The sequence below is a fragment of the Lissotriton vulgaris genome, chromosome 6 (genome assembly GCF_964263255.1).
Source record: "Lissotriton vulgaris chromosome 6, aLisVul1.2, whole genome shotgun sequence".
NCBI classification, from domain to species: domain Eukaryota; kingdom Metazoa; phylum Chordata; class Amphibia; order Caudata; family Salamandridae; genus Lissotriton; species Lissotriton vulgaris.
The window spans coordinates 563,305,226-563,323,462 of record NC_141694.1 but is presented as its reverse complement, the minus strand read 5'-3'; the positions used below and the strand labels follow the sequence as shown (position 1 = coordinate 563,323,462).

The following is an 18,237-nucleotide window of genomic DNA, read 5'->3' as shown; positions in this document are numbered from 1 at the left end:
TTACTAACATAAAACCATTGAAATTCCCACGTTATAGTTAGTTGGACTCACTATAATTTGCGCGTGTAATGCACTGCTGATGACATCACATATTACATCACTCATGACCTGGTCAGTGACATCACTCATGACATCACTGATGACACCATCCTTGTGACAGAGTACCTGACCTTTTTTCACTGTAAAGTAACCCTTGAAAGACATATTCAAAAATAGAAACTAACATTTACAAAAAAGTGGAGATACCTATACCAGTTACAACAACCAATTCAGTAATATACACATCCACTCATTCACTAACAGTTCTATATAGTCATTTATACATATACTCACTTATCATATGTAGTGAGTCACCTTTACATCTGTTAACACACCGACAGTCTTCCAAAAGTTGCTCACACACATACTCATACATGCAAATAAACTATTGAACATCCATTTTTTTGCATATACAGCTATACACACACTACCACCTTACTTCTAAGGAAACTTACACATACTTACTCTCTTAAACAATCACTTATAGAAACACATACTTATTAAAACAAGAACTCTTTCAATCTCTCACTCTCACATATACTCACTTATATACATCAATACTCACATATACTAGATTAAAACATATGTAGTTACTGATAAAGACACTAGTGAGACAGTCATTCACTTACTAACACATACATATACACACTCATTCACCCATACAGTCCGGCACATATGATGTCTTCAAAACACATACAAACAGTGAGTCAGTCATTAATGCATCTATGTGCTAAGTAATACCCCCAACAAATCAAACGGACAATTCTAAAGATACAAAAAAAATCTAATAACCCATATACACACACATGTAGGTACTCACCAACCCATGCAGCCACTTATACACAAAGTGAAACACTGATACATATATTTAAATATTTAAACATTACTCGCTATTATATGTATTCACTAATATACACTTAATAAGTCAGTTATTCAATCAATTTTTTTTTTAAACATCCATTTAGACACTTATTTAAACATTTATTCTTCCATACACCTTTACATATACATATACATATATAAAACATATTTATTTTTCAGAAAGACACATTTACTGGATGGTGTCATCAGTGATGTCATGAGTGATGTCACTGACCATGTCATGAGTGATGTAATATGTGATGTCATCAGCAGTGCATTACACGTGCAAGTTATAGTGAGTCCAACTAACTATAACGTGGGAATTTCAATGGTTTTTTGTCAGTAAAATTTCCAGGTAACTATAACTGGTGTGAAACCTATGGTTTTTTCAGTGAATTTAATAGGTTTTCTAGATGCTAATTCCTAACTATAACTGGTGTGAAACCTATGGTTTTTTCAGTGAATATATATATATATATATATATATATATATATATATATATATATATATATATATATATATATATATATATATATATATATATATTAGCATTGCTACATTAGGGACCATTATTTTGTCTCTTACACTGGTTGCTGGATGTGCAGCTCTTAACTAGAAAATATGTCTGAAAATTGGTGGACTTGACACCCCTGTAGCACTAGACATCTGGAAAGAAGTCCTTTCTCATCCCCCTCCACTAATTTTGTTGGGTGCTCTATGTCCAGCCGACCCGCTCAGATCAGTGGTCTCTTTCCTAACTCCTCTTAACTCCTATTTGCTGCCCGAATCACAGTTTCGCACAAATGGAAATTCCTGAAAAACACTTGTTAAATTTATGGTGGGATACAATTTGACAATCAAGGAAGAACTAACTGCAAGTGTTAGGAAAATACTATTTAAAAACTTCATAGAGCCCACACAACATTTAAGGTGGTTATTAACATTTTACAAAAGACCTATCGTGGGTGCTGAACTTCGGCGTGGTTGGAAAAGCAGCCACTATTAATGTGATACTGGTGTCAGGGGGGGTGTATTCTTATCATCTATTTTGTTGCTGGTATTGTTCTATGTTTACAATATTATTTGCTTTTTTCCTTTTAGTTCTCATAGCCCAAGCAGATTTACTCAGAATGATAGTGACTACAGCCAAAAGATCGATAAAGGCTTATTAACCCAAAGGGACCAGTAAATGCAACCCAGAATTTTATGCAACAATCCCATTACAGTCAGTGTCTGGATTCTATTTCAGAATAGTTTAAACATTGTTATCAAACATATCTGACAGCAGACCTGTACCCAAAAACCTGATCACATTTGGTCTCAAACAGGGCTATATCTTGGTTCCTATGTTGTTTTACCTACATATTTAAGATTTATCAAAATTCCTGACTAAAAATACTTCACCACCTAAACTGGGCTAGATCATTTGTATACTCAATAACAATATATGCAAGCTTAACCCATGCAGACTACCTCGTTTTGTTATCAACCATCCCAACTGAAGATTACCCCGCAATCTGGCTGACTACAATAAACTGAATTTTCTTTATTAAATTTGTTCCTAAACAAAAGTAGATATTACATGGAAAATAAATGGATTGAAAATTGATCTGGTCAACTAATATAATTTATTTGGGCATGATGATCCACAGCAAACTAAATGGGCAAGCTTGTATGAAATCTCAATCAAGTAGATGTCGTGAAACAGTTTTTCTTGTTCAGTGGCCATGCCATTTCAAAAGCTCTAATGGAATTTTCAACAAATGTTGACCAGTTATTTTGTTTGGTATGCCAGTTTTGGTTTTGAGTCTAGCTAAGAGGTACCACTAACAAACTGAATTGCAACTATTAAATCTTTGCCAATCAACCGCTCAACAATAAATACAACTAGAATTAAACCTTTTGGCAATCTCTGTAAACATAACGAAAAAGTACTTATCGTGTTACAGAGCATGTGCAAGGGCTGCTTCTCACAGACTTTCAGTGCGTTACATTTCAGCTGCTGGTCCAAGACTGCCAATAACCTTTTTTCTCCTACAGAAAATGTTTCAGGGAATCAATATTGTTTTCAAACCTTTTTGACACAATGTTCCTCGAGGTTCATGTCCAGACCCATGCAGATGGCAAACTGTTAAGCTATTGTGACCTTTAGTTTAACATACATACTAGCCTGGGCTACACCTCCTTGATTGCAAAACCTTAATTTAAAAACTTAAGACCAACTCTGAAAGGGATATAACACAGTTTTCTGCGCAAACAGATTTTTAAGCACTTAAGCAAGGTAACAAGTGTTTTATTGTCTTTGTCAGCCCGTTCTTACAATTGAAACCAGAAGCTGAATAGTCAGATAAAGGTGCATCAACTCTGATGATTAAAAAGACGCTTTAGCCATGGTAGGGAATTGACCCACGAACAACCAATGTCTTGAAATATTTTACTTGGCAACTCGATATTCAACAAGGACAAAGGACTGAACGAAAAGTCCCTCATCGTTCCTAGTTTCCTTGAGGCATGACTTTTCCATCATTATCAGCAAAGGTGGAGAAGCCAGTGCATGTTTGTGTGAAATTTGAAAATCACGGCTGAAGAAAATGAGAAATGCCGGACGAAAGGGTTGTGCTTTTATGGTGTAAAATAGGTTAACTTTGTATGCTCTTGGAGAGAAACTCCACTGCTCAAACTTGAAGAGCAGACCAGGGACAAGCATGTCTTGTACGAGTGTGTGCAGTTAGTTGGTCACATTAGCTGTTGAAGATTTAGGTTGCAACAAGTCATGGATTTGTGGGTATACTGTCCCTGCTGGATTCAGGGGGTGTATGGCTTCTAGCTTCTTAACATCAGTTGGGTCAGACAACTTGTATTCTTTCACAGCTGACATGAGAGGGCTAATTTAAAAAATAAAATTGTCTCAGTACTCCATGGGAGTGCATCGCTTTCCTCTTTCTTATCTCGGCTCACAGCTTTTCAACCTGCTTCTCCATTGCTTCCCCCACTCATCTCGTCCTCCTTCCTTTCTGCTTCATTAATTTTTTTATTTTCCTATTGCTTGTGTGATGGATTGCCGGCTGCACAGTACTGCTGCGCCAATCACGGACCCATACTTTATTCAGCAGTCCTTCCCGCTTTTTTAAATTTATTTTTTAAATGTATTTCTGTGAGGGGCTGGTTGCTGCAAACTGCTGCTGGGCTGATTAATTGCCTTTGGACCAAAGCATGATCCTCTTCCCCCATGCCTGTTTGGCTATTTTTGTTGGGGGGTGGGGGGGTTCCTATTACTTTTTATGAGCAGTTGTAAGCTGCATACTGCTACCAAGAAACTGCTTTCTCCCCCTTTGAGCAGGCATACTTCTTTTCTTTTAGTTTACTGTTCCTAGATCACCGTCTGACATTTTGAAATGATAAATTAAAAAAGAAAGTAAAAAAGATGGCCACAGTGTGAGCATGCATTAGGGTCATCCTTAAATGGTTTTTCTTTTCGTTTAATAAACAGTATTCAAGGACGACTGCTTCATTTGCATTACCACACACATTCCCATCTTGCAATGATTTTTCTAAAAGCCAAGGATAAATCATTCAAAGATTGATTCCGTGTGTGTACCCTCTTTCAGGCTTCTCACCGTGCTTACATACGCAAGCGAGCATGAAGGCCATTTATGGAAAAAAAAATTGCAAATCCAGTAATTTACACGAGTGATGCCTACTGACCATGCCGTTGTCTCTTTTTGTTTACTTTTTGCTTTCCTAGGGGCAAAGACAAAGGCTTCTTTTTACATTTGGTTTTGTTATATTTTCTGAATTGTTCTTTTTAGAGATTTTCCTTTTTATTTTTCAGACAAAGTAGTGAAAAACTTGCTCAGGCTGTGGCTGATGGCGTTACTGCATTGGGTTGCCAATATCAAGGTAGGCTGAGAGTCACTTTTTCAGGTCTGGTGTTAGCCAAGGCCTTTTGATTCTTAAAACAAATATGTATATTATACTTATATAAAGGGGCTTTCAGCTAGCTGTCTCCATCCATTGATCTCTTGAGGTGTCCTTCACATTTTGTTTCCACCTACTACAGCATAGGGCAAGGGGTCAGCCCACTTTAGCCAATGGATAGATTCACTTTGAGTGACTGCATTTTGCTCTTTCATAAGAAGCACATCCGCACATAAGGTAGTTTCAGTGCCAGTGCTTTTATTTTGGCAGCGGTGCTTTCAACTAGAGCTTTTCAGAATTTGTTTGTAATAAAATTTTGTTTGTAAGTGTTATTTTGTATGTATTTTATTGTAGTATTTATTTTTATATTTAATGATTTTGTGTGTTTAGTAAACATTTATTAAAATTTGATTTTTTTTAAAGTAAATATTTGAATTTAAATTGTGTTAATTATTTGAAGAATTTTACAAAATATAATAATAATTTTGACTGTATATTCTAAGCAATGTTTCAAGTGCTCCTGACCTCTATACCATTGTGGAGCTAGTGCGTTAATCTGCGGATCTGACAATATTATCCAAAACTCACACATTAGACAAGTAAGATATGATGCTCACTCAGGCAACTGCTGTGCAAAGAATTTTATTAGATACCAATGGAATGTACAGAGTTCCGCAAAAGAAGGGTAATAGATTAAGGAAGTGACTCTCTCTCTGAAAGTTGTTTGGTAATGCAACAGGGAATAAGGTAATCCCTTAACGGAACTAAGGATGCCTCACACAACTAAAAGGCTGGACGACTATTGCCATCCTACCTGATGATTGTCTTGTATCATCATTGGCCTCCTGCTCCAGCGACAGGCTGGCGGTGCAATGCCTGCCGGGTAGCACAGGGTGCTACTCTTTGGTGGAGTTCTTTTGTTCCTGGCCAATAGATGCGTGTGTGTGAGGGGCCTAAATGGTGAAGTAGTGAGCGTGAATAGAAAGTTAAAAGAGGTCAGTAGAGTCCACTAAGATAACTTTATTAATGTGGCTCACTGCCTCATTAAAATTGGTGAAGGGAGGGGTACCGAAGCACAAAGGTAAGGAGATTTGGCCTCATTAAACCCTCGCCTATGGTGCGGTCAACATGTTTCATGCCTCTAGGGCAATTCTTCAGGACCTAAATAAGCTCATCAACTAGAAAGAAAATTCAAACAATTTGAAAGAAGTTTCGCATACAACCTGCGTGGTGGAAGTACCAAGGCAGGAAGGAGTACTGCGTAGGTTCCCGCCCCCTGATCCCTGGTAGACTGTCCCCACAGACTGTCCTTGTGGGGCCTGAGCTGTTAGGTAGTTACCTTGTTGGCTCGAGGCACTAGGCTTGTAAGCACCTACCCCTACCACGGCGGCGAGATCGCAGGACAGCCGGATTTTATTGCCAAACTGCTCAACGCATTTCAACCACCATGGTTCTTGTTTATGATAGAGGTATAAGCTGTGAGTGCTCAGAATATGCAGTGTCTTAGTGACCTGTGACCTATATAGATCTGTTTATTATTTGGCAAGGAATGCATGGCTTAGCTGAGAAATCTGTTATTAGTCTGAACAACAGTTAATACAGTTTAAAATTAATATACAAAATGAGTAAGAAACAATCACTTTCCTAGATGTGTGATCTTAACCTCCTGTATCTGAACCTGTACAAGACTTTTCAGGAAACTAACTGCAGCTAATACTCTTCATGATAGTAATGATCACCCAGAACCCCTGAGATGGAGTATCTCCAATGGAGAACTCTTAAGTGCATGTAGGAACTATAGAACTTAAGACGCTGTTATGGAAGAACGCGAGAATATTATTTGCAGATTCAGAGAGAGAGACTACCTCAAATAGATCTTCGATAAAGCAGTCAGGAGAGTGAAAGAGAAAAGTAGGGAATCTATACTGCTCGAGAATAAGGCACAGACCAAAACAAAAACTGAGGAATGTATCTGGTTCACGGCAACATATAATGAGGTATATAAGGTGACACACCTAGCATTACGTATAGAAGAAGTTGATCTCTTTGAGATAGATTGATGCAATTTTTGGTACATTACCATCTATTAAATCAGATCCCTAGGGATTTTTTCCAAGCAGGAAATGTAAAGCTTCCAGAAATAGTGAGGTTACAACACATTATTCTGTTCTGTATGGTAATGGTCAAAGAATGATAAATACATTTCTGAATTACAACTCTGACTTTGTCATTTGTATTTTAGAATGTACATGTAAAAATCGTTATATCAAAAGCACCATTCATCCGATTGAAAATAATTAATAGAACATATGAGGGCCATTGATAACAATGATAAGCACTATCCAGTTTCGCAACATTTTGCTGAATATCATTCCAGTAGTAGCAATATGCTCAAATAGTTTGTAATTAAGCAAGTTAAGAAAGAACTGAGAGGAGGAAATAAAACTCTTCTACTGGGAAAGAATCTAAATATATCTTTGATTTAGAAACCAGAATTCCAACGGGATTGAATCTTCTTTTTCTAGTAGACTGGACCTGCTAAAGCCTATCAGATAAGCACACCTTTGCTTTCAATTTGTTTATGAAAGACTATCATTTGTATAGCTTGTATGTAATATATAGGGTAGTTGCACCCACTATATGTAAACCTAGTTAGTAAGCCCATTGAATCTGATAAACATTAAGAAATATTGGTTTGTCTGCGTGGGATAAAGCATTGTGAGGCATTTTTCATGTAATTAAGTGCATGTCACGGGTTACCATATATGTCCACTATGGGCTTAATTCTATTTTACTTGATAAATGGACACTGACCTCTGAAATCGATTCTATGCCTACTTATACTGTGATGTGCTTAAGAGACTGTTTAACAAAATGTATTTTCAAATTGAATATAATAGGGCTTTTCCTGTAACATATTCGTGTTTCATTAATTGTTTAACTTTGAAATACGTTTGTATGCTTCCTAAGAAAGGGCATTATAATTAAGGCTCCCTGTTTTCCGATTTTACTGATTTTTACAGATAAATTCAGACAGAAAAGAATGTGTTTTCTGTCTGCATTTCTTTTTAAACGTGGATAAATACAGAAAATTGTGTTTCTTTTAAATGTGACTCTACGTGCTGTCTTTCATGAATAATAGGCCAACCGCTGAGCAGATGGACAGCATGGGAAATTAAAAAACCAGGGGACATTTCTTTAAATTACGGTATATGTCAACATACATTTATGTTCTAATGCTAGTATTTACGCCCTCGCCCCTCCCCCTCCACTATCCATATATGACAGATGCTCTTTCGCGCAGCGTTCACGCGCAGCATTCGCGCCCCATCCGCGCCGAAGGTGCGCCAAAGGTAAGCCCGTCTACGCCCGTCCGCGCCTGGACCGCGCCCAGCGCCGGACCCCCTGGTCCTCGTTTTACCCTCCCACCCCGCATTACCTACGACGCCTCCACCCTCCTAGCCCTTAACCCCGGCCGCTCCCCCAACTGCGTCCAAGCCGCTCCAGGACACACCCACGGACCCTTCTCATGCAACTCCTGCAAATTCAACGGCACCAACAACAACTCCTCATCTACGATCACACAACAGATATCCGACCCCAACCACCTACAATGCATCTTGCTCAACACCCGATCGGTCCACAGGCACGCCATTGACCTCTGGAAACTACTAGATACCATCTCTCCGGACGTCGCCTTCCTAACCGAAACATGGATGAACGCCACCTCAGCCCCAGACATCACCATTGCCATCCCGGAAGACTATAAGATCATTCGCAAGGACCGTACCGACCACACAGGAGGAGGTATCGCTATCGTCCATATGAAATCCATCCGCATCTCAACCAGCTCTGACGTCAATCTCGCCAACTCTGAACACCTTCACTTCCAGATCCACATCGACCCCAAAACCACACTCAGAGGCACCCTCCTTTACAGGCCACCAGGACCCCGCGCAAAGTTTAGTGAAGACATCACGGACTTCATCACTCCACACGCACTCCCCTCCGAAGATTACATCCTTTTGGGCGACCTCAACTTTCACTTTGAAAAGAACAACGACCGCAACACCACCACCCTTCTGGACAATCTCGCCAACCTCGGACTTAAACAACTTGTCACCACCCCCACCCACATCGCAGGTCACACACTCGACCCTATCTTCACCTCCAGCAAACATGTCTCCTTCAGCCACACCACAGCTCTCCTTTGGACTGACCACAGCTGCGTTCACTTCACCTACAACAAGCCCACTTCCAACAACCACCCCCAACCCACTCTGCAAAGAAACTGGAACAAAATCACCATCGACCAGATCTCCTCATCGCTTCTTCTAAACCCCCCAGCCCACACTTCAAACCTAGACCAAGCAGCCACCAACCTCATCCAATGGTTATCCAACAGCGCCGACATCTTAGCACCACTGAAAAAACGACAAATCAAACTAGGCAGCAAGAAGGCCTCCTGGTTCAACGATGATCTTGAGAAATCCAAGAAACTCTGCCGCTCCCTTGAGAAGGCCTGGAAAAAAGACCCAATCACCAGCACCAAGGACGCCTTTAAAAACGCCACCCGCATACACCACCAACTGATCCGGACCGCCAAAAAAGCCGCCTTCAAGGACAGACTAGATAACAACGCCCACAACAGCAAGGAATTATTCAACATCGTCAAGGAATTTACCAACCCCTCGGCCAACTCCAACGACATCACCCCCTCTCAAGCCCTCTGCGACTCCCTAGCTTCGTTCTTCCACAACAAAATTGCAGACATCCACAACAGCTTGGACAACAGACCCGAAGACCAACCCTCCCAACCCCCTTCAGGACCCCCACCCCCCCTGAACATCCTCAACGACTGGAAGCCTATTTCCACTGAAGACACCATCCGTCTGATGAACTCTATCCACTCAGGATCCCCCACAGACCCATGCCCTCACCACATCTTCAACAAAGCAGACTCCATTATAGCACCGCACCTCCGAGACGTCATCAACTGCTCCCTCAACTCCGCAACCTTCCCGGAAAGCTGGAAACATGCCGAACTCAGCGCCCTTCTGAAGAAACCCACAGCTGACCCCACCGAACTCAAAAACTACCGCCCTATCTCACTCCTTCCATTCCCTGCCAAAGTCATCGAGAAAGCTGTCAACAATCAACTCGCCGCCTTCCTCGAAACCAACAAATCCCTCGACTCCTCACAGTCCGGCTTCCGAGCCAAACACAGCACTGAGACCGCACTCATCGCTGCAACTGACGACATTCGATCTCTACTGGACAACGGAGACACAGTTGCCCTCATCCTCCTCGACCTCTCCGCAGCCTTCGACACAGTCTGTCATAGCACCCTTCTACAGCGCCTCAGAAACGTCGGAATCCAAGGAAAAGCACTGGAATGGATCACTTCGTTCCTCACCGGAAGAACCCAGAGAGTCCGCCTCCCACCATTCAAGTCAGAGGCCACTGAAGTCATTTGTGGCGTGCCACAAGGATCTTCTCTCAGCCCCACCCTCTTCAACGTATACATGAGCGCCCTTGCGACCATCGCTCGCCAACACAACCTCAACATCATCTCCTACGCTGACGACACTCAACTGATCCTCTCACTCACCAAAGACCCTAACATCGCCAAAACCAACTTACACGAAGGAATGAAAGAAGTAGCCGAGTGGATGAAGCACAGCCGTCTGAAACTGAACTCCGACAAAACAGAAGTCCTCATCTTAGGCACCTCCCCCTCCGCCTGGGATGACTCTTGGTGGCCAGAGGCCCTTGGAAAGGCACCCATCCCGACAGACCACGCACGGAACCTGGGCATCATCCTGGACTCCTCACTCTCGATGACCAGACAAGTCAACGCCGTTTCATCATCCTGTTTCAACATTCTTCCCATGCTCAAAAAAACATTTCACTGGATCCCCACCGAAACTCGTAAAACGGTCACCCACGCACTGATCACTAGCCGCCTGGACTACGGAAACACCCTCTACGCCGGTACCACCGCAAAACTCCAGAAAAAACTCCAACGCATCCAGAACGCCTCTGCCAGGCTCATACTAGACATCCCGCGTAAAGAACACATCTCTGGTCATCTGAAAACACTCCACTGGCTCCCCGTCAATAAGAGGATTACTTTCCGCCTCCTAACCCACGCACACAAAGCACTCTACGAACTTGGACCTGAATGCCTCAACACACGACTGTCCTTCTACACCCCCTCCCGTCAGCTACGATCCTCCAACCAAGCTCTTGCCACTGTACCTCGCATCAACAAAACCACCATGGGAGGCAGATCCTTCTCCTACCTGGCAGCTAAAACTCCCTTCCCACTCACCTTCGCCTTACTCAGAACCACCTAGCATTCAGAAAGCAACTTAAAACTTGGATATTCGACAAGTAAGTCCCCACCCCACCGCAAGCACCTTGAGACCCTATGGGTATGTAGCGCGCTATATAAATCTTTTTGACTTGACTTGACTTGTTATGTAATATTTGGGAGCTTAAATAGCTAAAACACGACCGACATCAAAGTATGAGTGCTCCTCTATCAGTAAAATAGATATGGAAATGTACACTTTTACAACTTTATATGCAAAATACAAAATAAATATGGATAATAGAGATAAAGCAAACCCCTTTAGCGTCCAACAATGTCTTCAAAATTTTTTTTTTTAAGTGTGATCATTTAATTTAACCATTATAGTATGACAGACTTTTTTATAAATTGTACTACGATGTAGTGTGATTAGTTTGTGTAATTTAATTAGTAGTGTTGGTGTTAAGAAAGAATTTAAAAAAGTAGTTATTTACATATTTTCATGCAATAAAGACTTGTAACCATTTTTCAATTTTTATTTTTCTAAGTTTATTTAATGTGTATTTTTACATTTTTAGAAATATATATTTCTAGTAAACACATATTGATTAATAAAACCATTTTAAACACTGTTTTAAATTAAATATACATTGTAGGTCCTATTTAAATAGTAGTGTACATTTTGCAAGGTTTTTTTGTTGAACTGTTCAACATTTCTTAAATTATTTTATATACATATTTTAACATCTTTTTAACAATTTCTTTCTGTAAGTATAGAAGTATTGCATTTTTTAATGCTATATAATTTATACGTTACAAATTTTTAACATGTTTTACAACTTATTTTTTAAGGTAATTTAGCCGCCATTTCTTACCCTGGTACTTTCTATTTTGGAGTATATTTGTGTCATTTGTAGTCTCTTTCCAAGGTCCAGGTCACAGTAAGTTGCTACTGTACGTTAGAACAGGTAAGTCCTTTTTAAAGGTTTTCTTTTCAGGGTTGCGAGGGTAGATGGAGATCTAGCTGTTAAAGGATTTGTATTTTGGTTTTTTACATGCAGTTGTATTAATTGTAGTGTTTTTCATTAGTGTGTAGGTTTGGTTTTTCATATACTGTTTTATTAATGTATTGATATGTTATATTGTTTTATGTTAATTGCTTTATGAACATTATGTGTAATGTATATGTAGTTTTTGGGTATGTAATATTTTTTGGGGGTGGCTTTTCTATTTTACTTTACAGGTTTTTATGTACCAGGTTTTTTTTTGTTTAATCAAAGGAAATCTCTATTGGATCATAATAAACCAGTGTTTTTAACTGTGATTTCCAAGTTCCCTGGAGCGTTCCTGTTTTTTCTACACACTTTTACTGTTTTTTTATGGTTCCTATGTATTTTTGGATTGCTTTGAGGGATCTCTATTGGATTGGATTTATATTTGCATTATATTTTGGTCTTTTTGGAAAATAATTTTCCAGTTATTCGTGGATTATACTTTTTCACTATGTGGAAATAGCAGATGATCTGCAGCTACAGAATAGTAAGTCCTATTTAATTTATTTTGGGTGGGAAATGGTATGTTTTATTATGTGTATAAATATGTTATAGCTATTTGGAAATGTTTATTTTAAGTTTTGTAATTATTTTACCTAATTGATTGAGTTTGTTCTTTGAGTTTTTTGGTTAGTAAGGTTTAGATTTTTAATATAAAAATGTATACATTTAATTGTATCAGTCTTATTTAAGGTTGGAGTTCTATTTGACTGATGTAATAAAATATTATGGTTATTATTCATATATAAAATGATTTGTCCTATTGGTTAAAACTATAGGGATGATTACGAGTCTGGCAGACTTTGACCACCAGACTCGCTGTGGTGGCAAACCTGTGGCCGCCGCATTCCGATGCGGCCATTGGGACATTTCACTATTGTGCTGGCCGCGCCAGGTAACAGATGTTCCCTGGTGTGTGGCAAAGTGGACAGGAGTATACAATATGAAAGGCGGTTCACCAAGCATATTCTGAGTTGCCCCACCTTGCGGTGAGCTTGCCATGAAAAGGTTGGTGGTGTGGAACCAAAGGAGCTTCTACAGGCCCCCTTATCCCCTCCGCCATGAGGATGTACTCGGGGGGGGGGGGCAGTTTGCATGCACCCCTAGTTCCAGCATGGCATGGACTTCACAGTCCATTCCGTCCTGGAACTGCTTTTGCGTTCCCGATTGCGGTGCCCATTTTCAGGGTACCTTCATGGAATTGGCAAAAGAAAAGCCAGCCAGACACAGGTTGAGCTTGTAATCTGGTGGGCGGACGATTGTCTGCTTTGACGGTGCTGTGCCGGCAAGCACTGCCAAAGTCGTAAAAGGGCCCGATATCTTTTTGGGGGAATTTTGTAGGTTAGTATTTATTTTAGTATGTTTTTGGCTATTATTGCTTAGTAATCTACTCCTTTCTTGTTTATAAAGAGTTTGACTTTAAATTGTAGCATGTCGTACATTCTTTTGGTTTGTTTGCTAACTTTAGCTGCAATTTGGGGTAGATATTCCTTAATTCGTGACTGAGCCATGATGAACCGCAGATGTGATGCTAGACAACATGACTAAAAGGCATTTACACTGACAAGGCCAATAGCTCAAGCATTGCCAAGACCTATTGGTTTTGCCATTGCTTGTTTCTGGTTTTAATTGGTTAGCACTTTTCAAAGTTGTTTTCTTTTCTTTTAGTAAGTACATGTAAAGAGATTGAAGTTGGAGAGTGTTTCGTTAATTATTTTACTATTTTACAATTTTAATTACATGGAGGTTTTAGTTTGAATATAAGTTTTACTTACTTTGTAAGGTAGTTATTGAGGTGTGTGAGTGCGTGTGTGTACATAGTTTTAAAGGGTCTGGCCAGAGAATCCAGCAGTTTCCTCATCTTGCAACTGTCGTTTTTTTACGTTTCAATTGATAACATTTTTGTGCGTTTTCTTGTTTTAATTGTGAGATTTTATTAGTTTAGTTTGTTTATATTTAATTTTAATGGTTAGTTTAATTCGACTTTGAATTTTGTTTATCAGTTATGTTCTATGATAAAAGCAGATTTAGATTTTATTTATATTGTTTATGTAGTTCGTTTTTAATTTCATTTATTTACACATATAAAGATGTACATTTATAGATATATATATATATTTGCTAATATTTAGATTGTTGTTTAAATGTTTATAGTTCATGTATTTTCTTTTCACTTATATTATGTATTTAATTATATATTTTACTGGGGTGAATTATAATTTTTATGGTGATGCCGTATATTATTTTTCATTCAAACATGTCTATATATTGTGTATTGTTCATAGTAATTATTTGTTTAACATAAAAAGTCGTTTTTAATGATACTGTAATTATTTTGGGAATATTATTGTAGCCGATTTTGTTTGAGGCTATTTTTTATTTTTATTTAAAGGTAACAATATTTTTGTTTTTGATACAAGTAAAAATCGATATTTTAACGGCAAAATTTGTTTACTTGATATTTGTGGTTTATTAGTTAACTATAGGAGGTGATATGTTTGTTAACAATATTTATATTCCAATTTTTTTGAGTTTCCATATTGAGTGCATCAATATTATGTTGGTGATTCCAGTGGCGGATACATTTTGTGTGCTTTTTTTGTATTTTAGGTCTTGTGTTATCCAAGACCTATTGATTTTACTAAAATTATGTGTGTAAAATTGTTACTTATTTCATCCAAACTTCATCCATTAGTCTGTTGTCATTCACAATTTTCTTTTACCCACTCCAGCATGCATCATGGGGCAATGATTCGGGCCCCTTCTGCCACTGGCTGACTTCGCTGTGAGTTACGACATGCTGCCCTTTAACAAGGAGTACATCCACGTACAAAGTAGTTATCTTCGGTGCAAGGGACTACTATGGTAATATGTGGTTTTAACAGACCCAAAAGCATTTTTGCCTGACACCAATTTTTTTTTTTTTTTTTTAGATTGCCCCAGGTCCACCAGTTTATCCAACAAAAAAAGTTTGGCAAAAGCCACAACAGAAAAAACAATTGCCAAAGCCAAAAGGCTGGTGGCCAGCGCCAGACATCTTGGCTTTGCAAAGGCTTGTGTTCTTCAATTAGATTGTATGTTTTCAACCAAAACTTTAACCTTCCCCCATTCTTATACATTTGTTTCTTTGTAGGACTATTATTCCGGGGGGTTTGTTGAAGCTCTACCTGTATTTGACTATCTGTGCACCGTGTCTTTTATTTTTGGTTGTCTTCTATACTGTTAAAGAAATCAATATCTTTAGATTGGCCACACTAGGCCTACTTAGTCTTGTTAGCGAGGTTATGTGTTTTGTCTCTCTTTGTAGAAGAGTAGAGGAAGGCCCCTAGCTAGTTACTTGATAGTTCGGTTTGTAGAACATGTTAGACACATCAAACAGTGGCAACATTACCATCAAAATATGTTCAGTGGAATGAAGGTCATTTTAACTTCCAGAGATTTGTCAACCGTAGTGGAACCGCTAGGAAATCTCAAGTGATTATTATACATAATGTTAAAGTTGGCCAATTGCCTTTTGCAGTATGAAATTGGTACATGAGGTGCAGGGGGCCTCATTTAATGGTATAAGAAAGAAACGTTGGGTATCCGATTATAAGTTTGGCGGTGGGGGAGCGGGACTGCTATGCCAGCGCCCTGCTCCCACACTGCCAAACTCGTATGCGCACTGCCTGCCAGATTACAACTTTTACAGTAACTGGCGGGTAGTTCTTTGGCGGTCCCATGGTGGTGCGTATGACATGGGCCCCGCAATGGGAACGTCAAAGGCAGTCCCTGCACGGCATGGACTGGTGCAGTCTATGCCGTTCAGGTACTTGGGTGCATGCACACAGGAGGCACAACATGTGTCCCCCTGCACGCACCTCATGGCCCTGAGGCAACAGGGAGCCCTGTAGGGTCACCTTTGTCTCCTTTCCGCAGCTGGTTTCATTGAGTAGGAACCACTATGAAAACAGTGGCAGAGAGGAAACTTGTAATATGCCAAGCATATTGCAGCCTCATGACCTCCACGCCACCGATCAGAGATCCCTGGCGGTTTCAGAGGTGGTCAGACCGCCCAAGTTGTAATAGGGTGGTCAGACTGCCTGTGCGGTGTTGCCCGCACTACCACAGCAGCGTCCTCCATAGTCTTAATCTGACCATTAATCCATGAAGGGTCTTAAAGCCCAATGTGTTTATGGGAAAAGAATGGATTAATTACGACTTTGGTAGTCCTACAGCGGACAGTGCAACTTGCCGTCTGCTGTTGGACCGCCAAAGTCGTGGTGCCTGCCAGATTAGGACTAAAATCCTAGTCTGGAAGACAGTCCTGCGGCGTTGTGACAGCGGCAGTCTGCGATGCTCATAGAAGAGCCTCACTTGTAGGCTGCCAGAGCGCTGACTACACCTTCTTGCACAGTGTGACAAACATGCCACACTGTGCAGGAAATGGGGGTGCAAATTCAGGGGGCACTGCATGTCTGTCCCCCCCCACCTCCTCCTCCTGCTGAATACACACCCTGTGCCTAGAGGCGGCAGAGGGACCTTTTAGTGTCTCCTTAGTTACTTCACTTCCACCCATTGAATGGTTTTTCACCGCCATGGAAAGGTTGGTGGTTTGGCAACTCTGAATATGCTCGGCGGTGCCCCTGCGGCACCACCAGCATATTCCTGCCTCAGACCACCACGCCGCAGGATCCTGAATCCCAGTGGAGGCAGCAGTTCAGTGGCGGTCAGACCGCCACACTCGGAATGTGTGGCAGTGGTCTAACAGCCACCCCGGGTTCGCCAGTCTCTTAATAAGGGCCATGTCATTTGCTGATGCTAGTTATGTACCTTGAGAATGGCTGTTGTGAAACTAAGGTAACTATAAGAGGGGGAGAGGGTGTAAAAGTACCAATCGATTTGGAATATATTCAAACCAAACGTGATTTAAAATAACCTTTCCAGTTATAAACCTTGAAATCCGTCCTTGTGCTGTTTTTCATTCAAATTATCATGAAAGAATAAACCCCTGAAAATATCTGCAATGCTTTTAAACAGACTGAAGTGTGTTCACATTATTTATAAGGACAACGTCATACTAATTTAAGATAGTACCGAAGTATTTGGGAAAAAAAACTAGGTGCCACTTATTTCCATGACACTATCGAGGTTTGAGTGTCCCACTCTGCATCTCCTACTGCCTGAGTAGGGGACCGAATACTCTAATTAATATAACAGCCTAGATATTGCTTTCTGGCATGCCTTAAATTTTACCTTGTAAGCACCTCTCCACCTTTCAAAGATGAACACCTGCAGCCTTTAGGCTAAATGCCACTCTGTTTTCCTAATGTAATACATTGTGGTGTGTCCTGCTACAGCAGGGGCCCTCACATGCCGTCTCCCTCATCCAAAGGGAAGTAATCCCTCATACTTATAGATATCGATTCATATAGCCGGGTTACCTATAGCTAGGTGTTTCACATATTGCCAAACCCAGTCAAATTAAACCCAGCATTCCTATGAAAATGTGTCTAATGTTTTACAATTAATGTGTATGTTTTTGTCTCATGTTTTTATTTTTCTTCTATTGTTTTTGTAGATTATGGATTAGTGACTACACCACAACTACACTACATAATTTGCTGTCGGAACACTGAAGAACACTATGGAATTGCTACAGTCGAAGGATATTACAATAAACTGTCTAAAGCTTTTTCAGATCTTATCAAGCAGGTAGATATTCTGATTATTTAGTGGAAAAGCAGCCAAGGTCAAAGCAGATAGACCCCAGGTGTGGTATTTGGAATATAAAATGTAATCCCCATTTCCAATTTCCAAAGAAAGCAACCTTTTAGAAAATGTATTTACACCAAGGCTTACTTACATGATAGTTTTTTTGCTAATAATTGAAGATGATAGAACCCACATTGAATGTTCAATATTGAATGTAAATTTAGCATATAAATTACAATGTATTGTTTAGGGAAAATCTAAGAATTCATGTGAAGCTGCTGACCCAAACGGAACAGCACATCTTACAGGCCTGGTAACTTTGTAATATTAATAATGTGAGCCACACACTATTCTAC

The 18,237-nt window shown here is 40.0% G+C and overlaps 1 protein-coding gene across 2 annotated transcripts in view; it reads left to right on the top strand.

Moving 5' to 3' along the window:
- PGM3 (phosphoglucomutase 3) overlaps window positions 1-18,237 on the top strand; it is a 230,705-nt gene that overhangs the window by 56,656 nt on the left and 155,812 nt on the right. For both annotated transcript variants that reach the window (XM_086926556.1, XM_086926555.1), the window contains 2 exons: window positions 4,734-4,801; window positions 17,748-17,881. In XM_086926556.1, coding sequence (XP_086782682.1) covers window positions 4,734-4,801; window positions 17,748-17,881 — 202 coding nt within the window. The remainder of the gene's footprint in view (window positions 1-4,733; window positions 4,802-17,747; window positions 17,882-18,237) is intronic.